The 20,866-nt window shown below is 40.3% G+C and overlaps 1 protein-coding gene and 2 long non-coding RNA genes across 3 annotated transcripts in view; 2 read left to right on the top strand and 1 right to left on the bottom strand.

The window, feature by feature from the left end:
- LOC146525206 (uncharacterized) overlaps positions 1–20,866 on the top strand; it is a 374,600-nt gene that overhangs the window by 5,081 nt on the left and 348,653 nt on the right. The window lies entirely within an intron of this gene.
- On the top strand, positions 2,942–20,615 carry fgf19 (fibroblast growth factor 19). The gene is made up of 4 exons (XM_085165611.1): positions 2,942–4,706; positions 4,793–4,896; positions 7,606–9,305; positions 19,595–20,615. The coding sequence occupies exons 1-3, from the start codon at positions 4,502–4,504 to the stop codon at positions 7,918–7,920; spliced, it is 624 nt and encodes a 207-aa protein (XP_085021737.1). The 5' UTR covers positions 2,942–4,501; the 3' UTR covers positions 7,921–9,305; positions 19,595–20,615.
- Positions 10,024–11,689, bottom strand: LOC146525220 (uncharacterized). Its single transcript, XR_014874994.1, has 3 exons — positions 11,036–11,689; positions 10,717–10,897; positions 10,024–10,343 (listed from the first exon to the last, which is right to left on the bottom strand). It is a non-coding gene; the product is annotated as an uncharacterized LOC146525220 (long non-coding RNA).

Below are 20,866 nucleotides of genomic sequence, written 5' to 3'. Positions count from 1 at the left end.
AATGAATTTTTAGCTATTTTTATGATTAAAATCCCCCTGACAGGCTGAAACCACAGCCAGAGAAAAAGATTCAGAAAAGGGAGAAACACAAAGTTTCAACCTTTATGTTATGGGTAATCAAATATCTAAAATAAGCATAGCTAACCACCAACCAAATGATTTTATTAACTAAAGATTCAGGTGGCTTTGCCATGCCTGCACTTTTAGATCTTACTGCTGCTTTTGACACAGCAGAACATCTTCTCATGTTGCACTTAAACCCTATGTGGGCATCAAAGGTATGGCCTGGACCTGTTTATCTCAGAGAAGCTTCTCAGGTGCACGGGAGGTTGGAGGGTCGATGTGATTGTGCTGATGAGGATTTCTCTTTTTCAGTGATGTTGGAGACCAGAGAGTGCACAGCTGACTGGATATTAGAGTCTTTTTCTCCAATTGATCTTTTTAAGTTAACTTCAGTCACAGTAACATTGATCAACCTATCTCTAACAATCAGCTACCACAGGCCTTCAAACTGGCTGTAGTTGAGCCACACTGTTAAAAAACATCTTAAAAACACGGCTGACTGGAAAGTTGCTGCTGTGTGTTGAGCCAGGAGAAAAATATAACTGTGCAATAAACGCAAAACAAAACGGGAACACGGTGTGTTGGGTCCTTCACAGCTGTTGATGGTTTAGCTTTGATTCAAGAGTTCGATGCGTTTCTTACAGGTAATAAAATAAACTTTTTGTAAAGCACATTCACATCCACTCCTGGAGCAGTGTGAATGAAACAGCACTACAACATTTGTACTGACTCAGCGCTACTTTGAATACATGTATTAGAAGATACAAGATTATGACTGCACATGTTACTTGTGCATGTATTCAAAGTCAACTTCACTTCCAGTTTTGAATGAGATGAATTGTCTGTTACGCATTTTCTCTGTGAAGAGAGGATTTTCTGTCCCTTTCTATTTTGAAAGTGTGCATGTGTTTAGTCAGTGCTACTTATCGTCCTGAGGTTGCTTTCAGCAAAACAAGCAGCACCATCAGTAGCCATACTTCTCAAATGTCCGCCAGTCAACCCACTGCATTACTCTGTGATGTAAAGCCGCTTTCCATCGCCTGTTAACAAGCAAACCAATATTCACAAACAACTCTAGTTTTTTTCCTTTAAAAGCTAACATTTAGGAAACATTTAGGGAACTTAGTGGATCAGTTGAATGGGTTTTTCTTTTCTTTTCTTTATGTCACAGAAATACAAATTTATGCCAGGACAGTAATCAGAATACTGCTGAGAACCTTTTCAGGCCTGCACTGCAAATCTGTTCAAATTAGTTCACTTTAAACCAGTTTAATTATTTATTTAAATCACAGAAATATTCATCAGAAGAAGATTTATAGAGCAAAACAAGTTTATGTAAAGAAAAAGGAAGATGATTCCCTAAGAACCAGATTGGGTTCAATTCAATTCAATTCAATTTTATTTATATATCATCCACGCCTTTGTGACCTCAAGGCTGGATTACTGCAACTCACTTTATTTTGATCTTCATTCTGCCCTCCTTCATAGACTGCAGACAGTCCAAAATGCTGCAGCACACATTCTGACCAGAACTGGGAAGTTTGCCAGTATCACTCCTGTTCTAGCTGACCTGCATTGGCTACCCATAAAATACCGCATCCAATTTAAAATACTGCTGCTTACGCTTAAAATGACCAACAACACAGCACCGAGCTACCTTAAGGCACTCCTTAAATCGTATGTTCCTGCCAGAGCATTAAGATCATCTACTCAGTTACTCTTGGTGCAGCCTAGATCTCGGCTGAAGCCTAGAGGTGACCGGGCGTTTGGCTGCATCAGAGTTGTGGAATAACCTGACGTCTGATTCCATCCAATCTTTTAAATCACGGTTAAAAACCTATTTGTTTAATCTCGCCTTTCCTGCTTGTTAATGCTCGCACCTGACTTTTAGACATATTCTATTTTTTCTTATACATATTTTTATGGCTCCTGCTTTTATTATGTTTTTATTTTGATATGCATTTTATATTACCCCTGTGTATTAGTGGCATTGACCTGTGAGGATATTTGATACTTTGCTAAGGCCTTATAATACTCGTGTTACTTCTCTGTCTCTTATGTTAAGCACTTTGGTTTGGTTTTTAAATGTGCTCTATAAATAAAGATTGTTGTTGTTGTTGTTATATAGCGCCAAATCACAACAAAAGTCGCCTCAAGGAGCTTACCAGCTGTTTAACAGGAATGATCAGGGCTGAGGTGCAAAAGACAAAAGAAAAGTATAAAGAGACGACAAATGCACACAAAAAGTAGAAATTGAAGGAGAGGGAAGACACTCATTTAAGGACATGCAGCAATGGTATATAATGGTATATAAATGCACTGAGAGAGAAAGGCACTGATACTGTCGAGCATATCATTATACTTTGGTGCATTTTGCCACTTTATTTTGATGCTTTCTTATAAACAGTATTTTATTTTTATATTTAGTTTATTTTATTTCATAACTCCATTGACCATAAATAACCCTGTGATGCTACATTGAATAAGTGATGTAGTAAATGGCAGTTAATCATGATGATAAACTGTTTAGTGGAATACTTGCTCACATCAGCAATGAAGGCAAATCTTGAAAAACAGGAGCATAAATCACATGTTTGTTTTCACTGACAACATTTAAAGGCCTCGCACCACCCACACAATCACTCAATCAATCATCAATCACTCAATCAATCATCAATCACTCAATCAATCATCAATCAGTGTCTACACTCAGACACTCCATAATGTTAAAATTGGAATGATAAGGTGGAGCCAAAGTCTAATGAGGAAAAACAATGCAAAGGTTTTTGTGACTTCCTGAGTGTATAAACCCCAGTTTTTATATATATATATATATATATATATATATATATATATATATATATATATAAAGCCCAGTGTCCCTGCAGGCTTTAAAGAGAAGAGTTCATATTCTGCCATCTAGTGGCAGAAGCTGTGCACACAGATTAAGTGATAGAGATAGAGCCTGCATAGACGTGCAGTTTATGTCCTTATTAACTAGGCAACAAATAGACAGGAAACAGATGGTATTTGGATAAATGAGGATGTAATATTGTTATTGTAATGATATTTAAAATTCAGCAATCACTGGCTCATAAAGGAAGCTTGATAACATTTCAGACTCCTCAGTCGTGTCTTCAGTGATGCTCAACAGCTTTGGGTTCCACAAAGTTTCTGAAAAACGTTGATGTTAAAAATGATTTGTTTATCCATAATCATCACAGTGTTTACCTTTCCAGTTTTTATATCATAGGCAACCAGAGCAAGTGAAATGCTGCATAATCAGAAGTAAGAAGAGATTCCATTAAAAATAAATTCTTGTTGCAAATGTCAAGCAGTGAGTTAAGAATATGAAAGAGAGAAGAGCTTCTACAGGAAAACCTTAGAGTGCAGCAACTATTCCTACAAACACAAATTAAAATCTTTACTGGATCTGCAGGGATCTTAAAAATGGTGTAAGACTGAGACTCTGCAGTGACATCAGTAACTTGGTCACTGAAGTCGAGGCTGAAACGGACATGAACACAATCTGCAGTCAGAAAGAATAAATTTACAGGTTATGGAGGCTTTTCAGATCTGGGCCTCGGGTTTCATTTTAGTGAATGGTGATATTTACTCTGATTACAGTTTAACTTGTATGTAAATGCAACACGGAGCAGCGGAAGCACGGGCCAGAATGTGATAAGAGCGGAAAGAAGTCTGCGATTTTAGCGTAGAGTGACCCAGCCTCACAACTTTGCATGGATCGGACCAATGTGTAGACTTTACCCTATCCTCAAATAATGTGCGATTTGACAGTTTATGTAATGTAATTATGCAACACATCATTAATATGATATATACCGAGGCTATAGGTGTGAGCCGAGGTTTACCTGGATTATGATGCTCATGGTATTTATGATATTGTGTACATTACTGTGGAGGCAAGAAAAGAACGTTTTCTTTGAACTTGTTCCTGATTTTTTGTTTAAAAATGAAACACAGTCTTAATGCACAGCGCTTTGTTGCATTTGTCCTTCACATCTCGTATTCGTTCAGCAGCGACTGTGAACAAGGATGCACGACAATATTGGCGATTCATTTCCACAACAGCTAAAAAAGTCTCCTGCAGTGTTTTTCTGTTCCTACACTGATCTCCTTTTACGTGCTGTTCCTAACATCATATGTTGCTCATAAAGAAAAACCTATACGACTGTATTTATAGTCTGCAGGACAGTCCGTATATGACGGCGCATTCAGCTGATCTTTGACTCTGACATGGGCTCGGCGGGGGCCAGCGGCGAGCCATGATTCAGTTGGATGTTGTGCAGGGGTGTGTTGTGGTGTGTTTCTGGGAAAAGGGGTTATCTGCAGCTGATAAGAGCCTCGTTTAAAAGGCTGCGCAGGAAGAGGTCCACTTACTTCACCACCAGCTGGAGGGAGCCACAACACGCGAATCATGCTGCTGCTCATCGTATCCATGGTCAACGTGCTGTTTGGTGTTGGAGTGGTTTGCATGCCGCTGTCAGACAACGGGCCCCATGTCGCCCACGGCTGGGCCCAGGTGGTGCGGCTCAGGCACCTTTACGCCACCAGACCAGGAGTGCACCTGCTGATCAGTGAGGGTGGACAGATCCGTGGTTCTGCCGTCCAGACTCTGCACAGTAAGTGCAACACTTTGAAGTCAAACGGCTGCAGTATTTGTTGCTAACCGCAGTGAGCTTCACTGTGGGGAACATCTGCATTTTAGGCCTAATGGAGATTCGTCCAGTGGGTCCAGGCTGTGTTGTCATCAGAGGGGTAGCAACCGCAAGGTTTCTCTGCATAGAAGACGACGGCACACTGTACTCATCGGTGAGCAGAATAATAACACTAATAACACATATAACACGAAGAATACATATTTTATTTATATCACTGATCAAAACCAGAGATACAAAATTCTTTCCAAAATCAAAAGCTGAGGTTCCCCTTTTTCTAAATCTGCATGTTCTTACAGAAAGAGGAAGCTGTAAGTTGTTTATCACAGAAGAGTTCATGTCAAAGGTCACGTGGACATTTGCTTAGTTGAAAATAAAAGAGCACATTTCATGTAGCTGATCATATATACACAATTTTCCTTTGACACACATAAAAGACTAAAATACAACGTGGAAGGAAAAAAATAACTTTAGCATATCTGATTAAGTGACACATGCAGTTCATTAAAAACATGACAAATGTCACACACTTGTGTGCAGATTGAGTGATGCTGATGTCAAACAGTAAAGCATACATGTGTAGTAAAAGTGACACATGCGATGTTTAAGCTCAGAGTGTAAATAGAACAAACAAAGTGGAAAAATGGCAACAATGTTATCAATTAATTCAGTTATTGTTTCAGTTCCAAATAATAAAAGTTGTGAGGGAGGGGGTGTTTTTCCTGAACGTTACATCTCTCGATGGAGTCATGAGCAGCTTCTTCCTCCTCACCTTTCAGCTCGTCCTAGAGCCCAAACACATTTAGAAAGCAGCTCCAAGCAAAAGTAAATATTCGTTTTGGAAATGTCTCTGACAGCTCTGGAGAGTTTGTTCTGTAATACGAAGCAAACGACCCAACATGAAAGTAAGAACATGTAACCCACACAGACCAAGTTTATATTCTTGCTGCTTGTGTCCTTTCCTGTGAAACTTAACATTTTCACTCTGTGCAGTACGAGTTTAAGTGCACACCATGATTCAGTAGCTTGTAGAACAGGGGTGGGCAACTCCAGGCCCCGAGGGTCGGTGTCCTGCAGGTTTTAGATCTCACCTTGGGTCAACACACCTGAATCACATGATTAGTTCGTTACCAGGCCTCTGGAGAACTGCAGGACACGTTGAGGAGCTAATTTAGCCTTTAAATCAGCTGTGATGGTTCAAGGACATCTAAAACCTGCAGGGACACCGGCCCTCGGGGCCTGGAGTTGCCCACCCCTGTTGTAGAACCACCTTCAGCAGTAATGTTCATTAGGACTTTATTCCCTCACATTATTGATGTTGATGCAAGTCGCTTTGGTTCATTTGTTTATGCACAGCTCTCTTAAACGTGCACCAGCATGTTAGTTGGGTTGAGTTGGGCCACTGCAACATCTTAATCATTTCTTCAGCCATTCTGTTGTAAATGTGTTGCTATGATGGGATCATTGTTCTGCTGAACAATGGTTGGCTCAGTGACTGTAAGGTGCCCACATGATCAGCGCTCCACCACAGTGCTCACAGCTGCTTTGAGATGTTTGTGTTCATGTACTGTGCTTGGTTTCCTCGGTGCTGCACATCATGGCCCGACATCTCTACTTGATGTCTTCTTTTTAGAGAGAAGAAGCAACTTGTTCAGTCTTTTTCTAAATTTGCTGTGATGAATTTTAACATTTAACATCAAACTGGGGCTATCGAGTTACAGATGCAGGTTTATCTGAGCATTGCACAGTCTGACCTTGGGGCTCATTTACTGGATCATCCACACCTGGAGACTGAGACACGTTAGCACAGACCTGCCTAAAGTTCTGCTGTTGTGGAGCAGCTGGCTGCTACTTCTCCTCTTAACTCCTGTGGAAGCAGTACAGGTGCATTTAAGCTTTCACAGGATTGCAACCATGTTATATTCATGTACTGCAACAGCTGTAATAGTTACAACTGCAGTTGCATCTCATCCAGCAATTGCTAAAACACTTTAGCTCACACAGACAATCACAATGAAACCATGATGACCACAGGTCGTCTCAACCTTTCTCAGCAGTGTCGTGTTTTCTTCATATGAGGAGACACACATGAAGTCAAACAGGCAAAATAAGCTTCTTCTTCTTCATGCTATTTATAAAATAGCAAAAACCTGTTGGAAAAAAGTTTTAACTGATTAATCTGATTGATTAATATTTAATCTTTCTCTATTTCATCACCTGCACAGTTCGATTATTACTGGTTCAAACTTTATATTCTGATTCAGCACTTTTACTTCAATACTTTAGTTTCACTTGGTATGAGCTGACATTTGAACTCTAAGTGGTGAACATAAAGAAAGTAGATGTAAGTTTGAACTGCAAACTTCTTCAGAAAGGTTTCTGTAGACACGAGTGACGAGGCCTGCCGTGCTGGTGATATGTTGTTAATCGTCTCCATATTCACTGCAAGCAGCAGAGTCATTCATTCAAATAGTCGAGCAGTTCATCAACCTTTGTTCAGTGTGGTGCAGGGCAGCGTGTTTGCAAAGTGGGAAAAGCTGAATGAAAAGACCCAGCAGCACCAACAACAACCTTGGCCTCTGGCTCGGTATCTTTGGTCAAAGTAAACAGCCATCGAAGAACCTGCAGTGCCGTTTACGTGTTTGTGTGTGTGTGTGTGTGTTTGTTAATAGTCCCTGTTAACCCTTACCCCTCTGTGTACGACATGTATATAGGATCAGCAAACAAATGATTTTGAGTGGAAACAAACGCCAAAAAAACATATTTCTTTACTTATTTCAAATAAAGGACAATAAAGTATACTGTAAATGTTGTTTTATACTGTAAATGTGGATACATGTGACTGTGATGTGAACTTTTCCAGCATGCCTACAGCAGAGAGGACTGCGTCTTCAGAGAGCAGATCCTGCCAGATGGGTACAACATCTATATCTCTGACAGACACGGAGTCCTGCTCAGTCTGGGAAACCACCGGCAAAGACTGCAGGGCTCAGACCGAGGAGATCCAGCCCTGGCCCAGTTCCTCCCCAGGATCAGCACTCTGAACCAAATCGCTGCCCCCGGGGCAAACATCGGTGACCACGTGACAGTAGCAAAAACAGAAGAAGCTGTGGACACAATAGATTCATTTGGAAAGTTGTCTCAGATCATTGACAGCCCCAGCTTCCATAAGAGATGAGCTGCAGCTCTAAGACACCTGCTAATGCCAGGGGGTGTCCGAGTGTTGTAAAGCCAGGGTGCAGCATTCCTGCACCGGGACCTGCAGCTCTGTGACCCAAAAGACTACAAGAGCAGCAGCCAACAGAGTGTAGTGTGTATGCTCTACAGGACACTGGTACGACAAGGTGAGGGTGCTCACTGATCACAGCAAACAAAAAGCAACAAACATGCAGGAAAAGGAATGAGTCAGCTGACTGAGGAGCGCCGTGAAGGCTGTAAAGAAAGAGTCCGACGTGTTCCTGAAATATGAAGCAGGATTTAGGCTTGGCGAGGTAACCTCTGGTTTAACCTCTGGTTTAACCTTGAGTTTTACTGTCGATGAGCTGCTCCACTCTTCACATCGCCACAGTAAATTATGCTCCGGAGCAGAGAGTGCTCAAGATAAGCAATCAACACATACAGAACCTCGGCGTGCAGGCAGTGAGACGGTTTCCAAGACTTTTCCTGAAAACCATCAATGGATTTTTTTTACCCTCTTATGTATACAGGATGTAGCTTTTTTTATTTAATTATTTAATTTCATTTTATCCTAATTTAATTTTTTACAGACCACTCAGAATGCTTAACGCTATAAACGAAACACTTCTTAATGCAACCTTGTGCAATCAGTGTCATTCCTGTTTAATCATCGTACCTTCATATTTACTCAGTATGTCCTGTTTCCTGTTACATGTGAGGATGAGTGGCTCATCCAGTGGTTTGCAGCTGAAGCTCGATACTGTTCACCAGTGTGTCACACACACTTTCATCAGTGTGACAGGATGTGTGTGTGACAGATTATAAAGCGCTGTGAGATCTCCATAAGAATCAGCATTTTGTCCATGATAGATCATTTATCCAGTGAGGTGCTATATTAACCTCTGTGAATGTGATTTATATATGAACTAATTTAATATGATAAACCATTTCATGCTTGGTCACTGTGTAGTTTTGTTGCTCTTAGATATATTTAAATTTTTTTAATATAAATAATCACTTGCACACAAAGTATATCAAAGAAGCACGAGCAGTGTATGATCCCAGCAGGCTGTGTGCTGCAGGCTTTTAAGGTGGCTATAAATAAACAATTAAAGCTTAAATAGCTGGTGCTATATCCAGCTGTTCATCACAGGCCAACGGTGCTTTTACTTTGAAACTTCTTAAACGAGCTGTTTTAAATTGTCCATGGTTTATTTGAAGAATTTCAGTGAGCTCATCATGGCACAGAAAAATATTTTAATAAATATGAAGAGGTTAATAAATGAAAGTCTAAACATACGCAGCTTAAATCTAAATTGGATGCAGGTATTGTGCTGTGGGGGTAAAGATTTTCTTCTTCTGTCCTTGTGGTACTGAGAGTATTCAGTTGTCTGGGGGATCAAGATCAAGATGGCGCCAGTGTGTGTGGCTCGCCGTCTGGCTCTTCCTCTGTTGTGCTTGCTTATGTTGTTTTTTATTGCTAGAGTCAACTCTCTTTTAATGTACAATCGCCAAAAACTGGTGGACCTCCGACTAGTTTCCAGTGATCTTACCAATGCAACTTATAATGGACATAAGGCGTTACCTCCATTCCTGTCTGGGATACCTGCTAACCTTTGTCGGACCCTGGCCCCAGCCTCACGGCGAAAGCGTTTCAGACGCCGGGGCAAACGTAGCGGTCTACTTGTGAAACTTACCCAGACAGCAAGGAAACACTGAAACAACGTTGAGTCAATATCAGGCGACGTCATTGAACCAACGTTGAAGTGTGACGTTGACCTAACGTCACTCTTGCACCCTTTTTTAATGTTGAAACAACGTCAGGTTTTGATGTTGAATCAATGTTGAAACCTGACATTGAAACAATGTCAGATTCTGATATTGAAACACTGTTGAGCTATGGTGTTGATTTTCCACCTCTTTCGCACAGTTGCTTTTTATTAAAACAACAGTTAAATCATGACTGGAAATCTACCTTTCTTTATAAGTATTTTAACCAATACTAAACTACTGCATGTTTCCATCAATACTTAAACCACCTAAACACATAACTGTACTTATTCCTCAAATTGGACACCCTTTATAAAAAAAACAACAACAAATGTCTCACAATGTATCATGTCAATATTAATATCCTAAAATAAGAAAGCATTGCATGTGATGTAACAGAGAAAAAAAATAAACAAAAAAAAGGTCAATAGGCATGTTTCGTTTGCTAAATACTTTATTAAAAGACAGTTTCCTATTTACATTTATATGTTTCACAGAAGTTTGTAATTTTTTACTATGGGATGGGGATGCATGATGTGCGTCCTGCACCACCCATACCCATACGATCTGGGGCGTATCGGAGCCATTTCTGCACTGCTTGTGCAAAGACAAACTCGGACATAGAGTTTGCCCCTAACTGCTGCGTCAGGCCATCTAGGGAAAAAAATACACACACACAAACACAAAAAGTGAATTAGAGCACATGAATAAGCTCTTGTTAACTGTCTTCAGCGGGGAGAAAGTATGTAAACTCCTAGGCTGATAAACATGAAAGTCACCAGGCGTAAATCTGCAAACTGCCGCATTTGATTCCCAAAGAGCTATGAGCGGAAAAAGTGATAAGTCTTAGCATGGTGTGCCGTGTATCCTTTAAAACAAAATAAACATGGGGTCCTCGGGCTGTACAACTACAACCCGAGGACTAAACAAGCCAAAGACCAAAGACTCCATCTCCAGATTAACCGGACATGAAAGTCTTGTTATTAAGAAAGACAAAGTAATATAGCAAAAAAACTGTAAAACTTACCACCATATATGCATTTGCAGAGCGCTGTATCTTTAAATGCCATTTTTTGCTTTGTCTGGTCCTTGGTTTTTTTCCCTGCCCAGTTGAGTACCGAGGCCAGCTCGTTTGTAATGGCATAAGCCATTACACGGCGGACTCGCACCTCCAGTGTGGTCCCTCCAATCAAGGCAAAGCGTCTCACCTATAGACACATTTTAAGAGATGGAATTAGCGTGTCTCATGTCTTAAATGTGTATGCAAGTGCTTGTGTGTTTAATCAACAGGCCAACAGCTATTACACTTTATAGTTACAAAGTGTACATAACCTTTATATACTTACCATTGCCTTATTTGCCTCTTATGATTGAAGAGCTGCCTCTGCATTGTTTAGCTCCTCAATGTTGTGCAAGGGCAAATCCAGAGGCAGTACCCCAGCATCTACCGATTCATTTCAGCAGGGATGGCGGATGGCTCTGACCTCCTCACGGAGTTCGTTAACAGCTGTCGTCAGGTCTGACAGCAGCTAATATCTTTTGTGAGGTCGCATCTGTTTAAAAAAACAATTCCAGAAAGATTAATGGCTTAAGCAGTGAGAGGCGAAAAACTAATAAATAAATAATAAAACGCAGTTTACGTGTGGACAAAAGGTGCAAACGCAAGGTAGGTGAGCGTGCAACGTAAAGTTAGGCGAGCGTGCAACGTAAAGTTAGGTGAGCGTGCAACGTAAAGTTTGAATTGAGTGCGAATCGAAGCGGGTGCTCTCCAATCATTAAAAGTAACAAAGTCATTGAACACATTTATACAGTTACCTTTACGTTTATCAATCATATATCACAGATTTACAATTTTTTGTAGTACTATGCTAAAAAGCAACTGCAGAGCGAAAGTCTGGGTCAAGCGCCGAGGCGACGGCAAGAACAAAGGAACCCTCGAAGCGTTTAAGCTAGCTAGCTAGCTTTGTAAGGGAATATAACGGAAAAGTATGAAACGAAAATGTTTTCTTTGTTGACTTTGTTCGCAGTAAGATGAAAGTAGACACAATTTCGGGCTCCCACATTTTGTCCGAAACTTTACATTAACAAGTTTGTTTGTTTTTTACTGTTATTCAAATGCAACCGTGGAAATAACGAATAGAACAAAAGTCATTCATTCTTACCTTATATTAATCGTGGTGCAGGCCAGTGCAGTGCATGAACTGATGCCTTCTCCGGTCAATTCCGCTGAGAGTAAATCTAATGTCCCGCTCTACTGTACAAGACAATGGTTACCTGAAGGGATGTACCACTGTGAGAGGGGGGGCTATGGAATAGTCCAAGTGGTAGCAGCTTTAATTTCCCGCGAAACCATAAATCAATGGTTTTTCAACGTGATTGTTGTCACCTTGTCAACTATAAATAGATCAACAATCAACGATGACAGAACAACAGTGAATCAATGTTATTTCAATGTCAGTGTCAGGTTTCATCAGTATTTCAATGTTGTTTCAACATTGGTTTTGTGTTGACATTTCAAGCATGACGATTCTGATGGTTCAGATGGAAAATCAACATCTGTTCAATGTCTCCTTGCTATCTGGGTAAGGCGTACTTGGTGCGCTCCTCCCCTGCTTCTTGGAACTAACGTGGATCTGTACCTTGTCATGCCTTTTCTCCGTGCTCTCTGGAGCCCATCGATGCCTGGCTGGTACCCGTTGTTGGCTCGGATCAGATGTCCCAGCCGCGAAAGATTTTTCCTCATCTTCGTCGGCGCGGTGCGAACCTACAGAACTTGCGGCCGCTGCGTCGGGTCTCGCTGTCAGCCACGAACACGCTGACCTCCACCAGGTTTGGATTGGTGAACACTAGATCGCTGAGTAATAAAACTTTTATTTTAAGGGATTTATTTATGACCCAAGGGCTGGACTTCCTCTGTATAACTGAGACATGGCTGAGGGCCGGTGAGTCCAGCGTTTTCACAGATCTCTTACATGATGGCTGCTGCTTTTTAAACTCTCCTCGATTATCAGGCAGAGGAGGAGGACTAGCGGTTGTTTTTAAGAAGCAGTATAACTGTAAACCATTATCAACCTCACCTAGTAGCTTTGAACTGAGTATGTTTGAGCTAGGTCGCTCTCACACAGTGCTTTGTGCTGTGGTTTACAGACCCCCAAAATACAATAAGGACTTCTTAAATGACTTTTCTGATCTGTTGGCTGAAATTATGCCAAAATATGATCATGTCCTTATTATTGGGGACTTCAATATTCACGTGTGCTGCCCTGACAAGCCAATGGCAAAGGACTTTTTAAATCTTATTGACTCTTTTGATCTTGTGCAATCTGTGTCTGTGCCTACACAAAAATATGGGCACACGTTGGATCTTGTTTTAACTCACAATTTACCTGTCTCTAATTTAGAGGTCTGTGATATTGTATGGTCAGACCATAGGCCTGTCTTGTTTGAGGTTTTCCTTCCTTGTACCAAAGTTAATCTTCCTCCTGCTGCTGCTAGGTGCTGTCGTATTTTTAATCCTTCCTCTGCTGGACAGTTCTCTATTGTTTTTAATCAGAGCGGCGGCCTTCCTGATTTCATATGCAATGATACAGAAGAGCTGAGTACGTGGTTTTACTCTGTCTGCCAAACTGTTCTAGATTCAGTGGCCCCCTTTAAGCTTAGGCAAGTAAAAGCCAAATCTGAACCCTGGCTGAATGAAGACACCCGTGCTGCCAGAAGAAAGTGTAGGAGAGCTGAACGTAAATGGAAGAAGGATCAACTTCAGGTGTCATACCAAATGTTACAAGATTACTGGAATTCTTACCAGAAAACTGTAAAAGATGCTAAGAGGAAACATTTTGCTGCTATTATTCAGGCAAATTGTCGTAGGCCTCATGTCTTATTTAAGACTATTGACATGGTCCTTCATGCTCCACAGACTGTTGGTGTCGAGTCTTCTCAGGAAATTTGTGAAAACTTCCTACACTGTTTTATTGATAAAGTGTTATCTGTCAAAGCGCAGACTTCCCAGTCCGTTCTCGACCCTTCTACCCCTGCCCCTAGTTCTGCTGTCTTTGATAGGTTCGAGCCAGTTTCCTTGCTCTGCCTGCAGGAGTTGGTTGCTCACATGAAGCCCTCAGGTTCCCCTTATGATGCTCTCCCTCCTCGATTTTTCAAAGAGGTTTTTCTCACTATAGCATCAGCTGTACAATCCATTGTAAATAGTAGTCTGTCCTCTGGTGTGGTACCTGTCAATCTCAAACATGCAGTGATTCAGCCTCTACTCAAGAAACCTGCTCTTGATCCTGATATTATTGCGAATTACAGACCTATTTCCAAACTGCCTTTTATCTCAAAGATTCTTGAAAAGGTAGTTTATAAGCAATTAATGTCCTTCCTAGAAGAACACGGTATTTTAGAAGTTTTCCAATCTGGTTTTAAAGCTTTACATAGTACCGAATCTGCCCTTTTAAGAGTTTTTAATGATGTGTTTTTGGCAAATGACTCAGGTGACTGTGTTATTATCGTGCTGTTAGATTTAACTGCTGCTTTTGATACAGTGGATCATAATATTTTAATTTCCCGTTTAGAGCAGTTGGTGGGTGTTAGGAGTACCGCACTGCAGTGGTTCAGATCCTATTTGGCAGAGCGAACTTTCTCTGTGAAACTCGGGGAGTTTGTATCCTCTGCTGCTTCTCTTCAATGTGGGGTCCCACAGGGTTCAGTTTTAGGACCGCTTCTTTTCTCTCTATATCTCCTACACAGCAAATCCAGCATGTCCAAATTAACACTGTCAGATTTGATTTCAACACTTTTAAAGTGTCTATATGGGTCCACACCAGAGAGTGTTAATTTAACTCTTTTTGGAGAGTTGGTATGTTAACTCTGATTTAGTGTTAAACACCAAATCTCTCTGGAGTTGATAATTTAACACTTGGTGTTAAGAGTTTATATATTAACTCTCAAAGAGTATTTTAGTTTAACTACATAAGAGTTATCTTCTAATTAATTCTAAAAAGCAGGAATTTTACTGTTCTGAACTTCTAGAAATTTATTTTGGAAATAAACATTTACTAAAAGACGCAATGGTTTTTGAAAAACATTTATTCTGAACTGTGCACCACAATTTCAAAACATTTTCTGAAAGATGTAACAGTGTACATGTTCTCACTTTCATTAGAATTTCGTTTATCAAAAGGTCTGACATAGGTGAGCTGGTAAATGCAAATAACAGCATTCTCATCACTTATTTCAATAAATACAAAATACAATATACATGTCCTTCAGTCATCACTTTGTGGAACTTCAACGCACTTCTGCTCTCCCCCATATTCCATCTTCACAAGCATATCCTATGTGGAGATTGAATAAAAATTAGTTGACACTAATTAATGGCACAAATCAATTGCAGCACAGTAAAAGAAAAAAAAAAGAATCCTTTTTGAGCGATTACTTGTGTAAAGTATTTTCCCAAAAGACAAGGACACAGACAACAGGTAATACTGAACTAAATGTAAAACCTCAACCTTTTTCATTTTTACCTAAACCGTGTGCACAAAACTCTGGAGGGATCTAAGTGCTAACGTAGAACTCAGTCGGGACTCGGGACATCTGCTACTGCTGTTTGCTCGTTTTTTATGGGAGATCGTTTTCAGGCTTCAAGTAGCACCATTATATCAACATTTCACATTCTAGACATTGTTTTAAGTGTATTTGACCAAGAAATTTGACTGAAAATTCACATGCAAGCTTTTTTTCAAGGCTGTGGTATTTGCCCGCAAACTAGGGTTGCCAACTCCCTGAGAAATAATTAAGGGACACCTCGTGGCCAGGGCCGGGCGACCCAGTTGTCTTCACCCTTCCCAGTGTGGTGAATTTTTTAGCTCTTTTTTTGTGTGTGAAATTATTTTTTTTAACCATTTGACTTGAATTTGATTTAAGTAGATGCGTATTCTTTGTGATATCAACACATGGGAAACAAAAATCATTTAGCCATTTATTTTTAGCTCAAAATGACAACATTAACACAATAAAACAGGTCTCTTTCTTAAACAGAAGCCTGTCATGCTTAACTTTTGATAATAAAAGTAAATCTTTCTTTAAAAGAACTCTGTCCTGCTTAACTTAAAATTATATAAATTAATAGAAAACAATAGAAAGAAAAATATTCTTGTAACAGTGCACATTTAGTGCATTTAGTGCAATTGGCTTCAGCAGAGGCATTATTTCAGCTTTTGCTCCCGTTTGTAAACCCACTTGTTCCCATGATTACGCGTCATAACTCATCATCATTATTCATCTATGTATTACTTTTATGTATTACTCATCTATTTGTTGTAATCATCTATCCTTGCAGTTGTTTATTACACAAAATAAATTATATTATCACACTTCTGGCCACATAGCGCTGATATTCACTGCACATGCCCATTTTAACCTTAACCAGAGGGTTTAAAAACAAACAAACCAGTGTTTACCATATCTGGTTCTGCCGTGGCCTGGTAGACAAAAATTGGTTAAGGGTTCCCCGAGCTTTCACGCCCCTCATGTTCTTCATGTGCCCACCATTAGAAGCACGCCTATGGAAAAAGTGCGCCGGTGTCGTGCCAAACTAGGTATCCCCGACAGAATTTGTTTCCCCTGCGTCGGGAGCACACGCTGGACTGTCCAAATCACGGACAAACAGTATCCCACATTGTTGATTTTTAGTTTACAAACACTTCTTATAATGACTAACTACTCCTGACATTTTTGAGATGTTAGCTCTTTATACAACGAAGTTATAGTGGGATACAAATAATATCAGGCTGATCCTGCCACAATTTGTTCCCCCCGTGTAAATCACGGACAAACAGTATCCCACATTGCTGATTTTTCGTTCACAAACACTTCTTATTATGACGCATTACTCCTGAAACTTTGGAGGATTTAGCTCTTTATATAGTAAAGTTACAGGAGAATAAAAATAGTTATCAGCCAAAATGTTAATGGTTTATTAAAATAATCCCACCTGACACCCGTGAGCAATAAATATATAATTTTCTGTTGTAACCCTCAAACTGAATGGTAATGTAACTTCACAAAATGAAAACATCAGTACTTCTTGCGTGCTCCCAGCACAGGGGAAACAAATTCTGTCGGGGATACCTACTTTGGCACAACACCGGCACACAGTGCAGTGCGCTTTATAGGTGTTATCGTGCACTTTTCCAGCCAGGTGTTTTCCTTTTCCCATTCTTCCCTGCACTTTTGCAGCCTTTTTTTCTTTCTCTGAGAGGAACAAACATTGCTGGTCTAATGCCTGGCTCACACTGTGCGATTTTTGGCCCATTTTGAGCCGATTTTTGAGTCGTGCGACCAATTTGGTGATCGGCCCGATTTTGGCCTTCATCGTGCATCGTGTAGTATACGTGGGGTAACGAGAAGCGATTAACACCTCACGACCAGCTCCCGATCATCAATCGCTCGTGAGGGTGTCACCGCAGCCGCTCACACTGCTCACGCGCAAACACGTAAACGTCGGTGAAAAAGACGGAGCAGCACGGCTGTGCAGCGTGTGATCTGGACTCAAGCGATGGAGGCACAACTTGTAGAACTTTGGAAAGCTCATCCGAGCCTTTTCGATGTGGCATCACCAAATTATCACGACCACAACAACCGTGAAAATAGTTGGATTTACATTGCTGCTCAATCACAGCTGCCTGATCATGTTTGTCATTAGTAATTTAGCAAAGTTGATGGTGGTGTGTGTCTGTGTGAGTGAAAGACAAAGAGGGAGAGCGAGCGACAGATTTTCTGTTATAACCTTCATTTTATGGAGGCACAGTGTGACTCAGGTCGCATCAGAGCATCGGGCGGTATAGTGTGAGACCTGCATCGTGACCTACGAACTTATAACCCATGCGAGCCAATCGTGCAGTTTGAAAATCGCAGTGTTTGCCCAGCTTCAGGTGTACTGTCGTCTGAGACTTGCACCGCAGTGTCGGCGTTTGTTTCCCTGTTGGCCATGCTTTTTGTTGTGGTCATCTGTTGTCTTCCGGTATTTTCTCCGCAAGCGACCTTTCCTCAACCAATGAGATGAGCGGTAATCTGAATTGTCATACTCGAATTGTCATAAGTGTGCTGTCAGCTCATTGGTCACAAAGCAGGGGCGGGGCTGGGAATTGTGTTTTCAAACAAAGCGTTAATTACATTAAAACTTATAGACTACTTTTGATTCTCACTGTATTACGGGACAAAGTGCGTCCCTTATTAGCTCAATACGGGACGTGTACTTTTGTTTCTAAATACGGGACGATTCCGTTTTTTAAGGGACGGTTGGCAACCCTACCGCAAACAATACCTTTCAGCTAGCTAAAACAGAATATTATGCTATCAGCGAGCAACATGGCTAATGCCTTTCACACAGCTTTGTCTCAACTCCAAAGAGCCACAGAAGTAAAAGCTAATAACAATAATTGAAACAATCTTTGAAAACATGACTTACCAAGCATGGCAAACAACTCAAATATGTAGAGCAAAATGTTCTGAAACGGCTTCACTTCAGCTTCGATTGGAGCCGTGCTGGGGGCGGAGTCTGTGAATTTACTCTATTGGTGTCATAGCCCCTGTAGGAGTTCAGAGTTAAGAGGTCAAGAGTTAATGTTTCCATTGTAACACCTCCAGATTTGAAATAGAAACACTCATTTTTAACACTCAATTTTAACTACTATCATTTTACACCTCAGAGTTACATTAAAAGAATGTGACTCTACTTAGAGTAAAATTAACTCTAAGACTACTAACACCAAAACATTTAACACTTTTGAATTTGCTGTGTACCCCTTGGGTCTATTTTCAGGAAACATGGGATTTCTTTCCACTGCTATGCCGATGACTCCCAGATTTATTTCCCACTTAAAAAGATAAATGGCTTCTCAGTAGACCCGCTGCTCACATGCCTTGATGAAATTAGGGCCTGGATGGCTTTGAACTTTTTACATTTTAATGAACAGAAAACAGAAGTGATGGTTTTTGGTGGCGCTTCTGAGGCCTCTACTATAGATCTTGGTTCGCTGGCACAGTATGTTAAACCAGTCATCACTAATCTGGGAGTTAAAATAGAGGCAAATCTTAAATTTGAAAGCCAGGTCAGAGCTGTTGTAAGATCTAGCTTTTTTCATTTGAGAAAATTAGCCAAAATAAAGCCTATCTTATCGAAACAGGATTTTGAGACAGTAATCCATGCCTTTGTTACTTCTAGGCTGGATTATTGTAACGCACTTTATTTTGGGGTTAGTGATGCGTCCATTAGGCGCCTGCAGGTTGTGCAAAATGCTGCAGCACGTCTTTTAACTGGAACAAAAAAGTCTGAGCACATTACCCCAATTTTAATTTCACTCCACTGGCTACCTGTACATTTTAGGATTGTTTTTAAAATTCTCTTATTTACTTTTAAATCTCTTAATGGCCTGGCCCCCCCCCTACCTCTCGGAGCTACTACAACCATATACACCTGCCCGTTCCCTTAGGTCCGCCAATCAGCAGCTCCTTAAGGTACCAAAAACTAAGTTTAAATTTAAAGGTGATCGTGCTTTTTCTGTAGTTGCTCCAAAGTTGTGGAATGATCTACCTCTGCATGTTAGACAGGCTTCCTCTCTTTCTGAATTTAAAAGTCTTCTTAAAACATATTTATTCGCTGAAGCCTTTGGCATTGATTAGAGGGGTTGACTCTATTTATTTATTTATTTGTTTTAACATGTTTCAATTCAATTTATTTTAGTTTTTTTTTTTTTTTATTTTTTTTTTTTATCTTATCTTATCTTATCTCATTTTAATTTTTATTTATTTATGCTATTAGCATGTACAGCACTTTGTGAACTCTGGTTTTATGTTAAAGTGCTTTATAAATAAAGGTGGTATGGTATGGTATGGTATGAGACAGGAAGAGATGTTAGAGAAAGTGTTCACCTGCACTCAGCACAGTCACGATCCAGGAATTATCCACAGTCACAGCTCTGGACGACCTCTGCTTCAGAAAGAGCATCATTGTTGTCCAAACAGCTCACATTCAGCTCCAGCACTTTGCCTGGACTACAGGTGCTGATGGCCAAATGAAGCTTTCTGAAGCTTTTCAGCACAGTCCTCTCTGGTGACATCTGGTGGTGAAAATATGAAGAGCAGCTTGAATCTACAAACTAAACGAACTGCTTCATTGTGACTCTGCAGAGTGGAGTTCTGTCTGATATTGGGCCGCCGTTGTGTTGCTGTGAACGTGTATTTTTGTGGTAAAAATTGTTGTGTTTATTTGTTTAATAAATAATTTTCATCAGTAAACTTATTTAAGCTTGTACCATAGTGTGGTCGCGACTTCTTGATGTTGGTAAATACAATAAATGAAAAATACATATAATAATGTACAACACATTATGGAGTATACTTCTGCTGTGAGGTCCTGCCTCCATGTACCTGGACAGGTATGTTTATGAATTATGTAGTTTTCTGTATTTTTGACCAATGGGTAGAATTGATTGGGAACTGGACTTGTAAAGTAAAAACATGATGCATTCAAGGTTATACTGTTTGTTTTGTATTTACTGTGCGTTGGCCGAGTCTGTTTCTTTTCTTGGAGATCATTTCTCCTGCTCCTCTCACATGCAGCAGAAGAGGCTGGAGTGCACAGGGACTGCATTGCAGTAGATGCAGGTGTACGGTCTTTCCCACAGACCTGAAAGGAATAAACAAATGAAATTCTGCAAATTTTGTAGAAGAACATTTTAAGATTATTAGTAAAAATAAAATATTTTATATTAAATTAAAGTCAAATGTCAGTCTTTCTAAAGTTATTTATTGATATTAATATTAACAAATGCAGATTTTTGTTTTAAGACATTTTACGTTTTTCACATTTTCAGATAAAATAAACAAACACAAACCTGGCAAACACACCTGACTGTGCAAAAATCAACTCAAAATACATAATCATATCATATCATATGACAGAACCTCCTCTCGTCCTCACTGGCTCCATTTCTCTCAATAGAAGTGGTTTGTTGTCTGTCACCATCATAAACTCCACGTGAACGATCAGCTTCCTTATAAACCACTGAATGAAGCAGCAAAGCTTCATTGATCCCGCAGCTCTGGCCAAACGAGTGAAGCCTCCACACAGTCTGAAGCAGTGGTTTTTCTGACACATGCGCCGGAGCGCCAGCTTCAAG

Source organism: Neolamprologus multifasciatus, chromosome 1, assembly GCF_963576455.1.
Source record: "Neolamprologus multifasciatus chromosome 1, fNeoMul1.2, whole genome shotgun sequence".
NCBI classification, from domain to species: domain Eukaryota; kingdom Metazoa; phylum Chordata; class Actinopteri; order Cichliformes; family Cichlidae; genus Neolamprologus; species Neolamprologus multifasciatus.
Note: the sequence above shows the minus strand (reverse complement) of the source record. Positions and strands in the feature narration are given on the sequence as shown.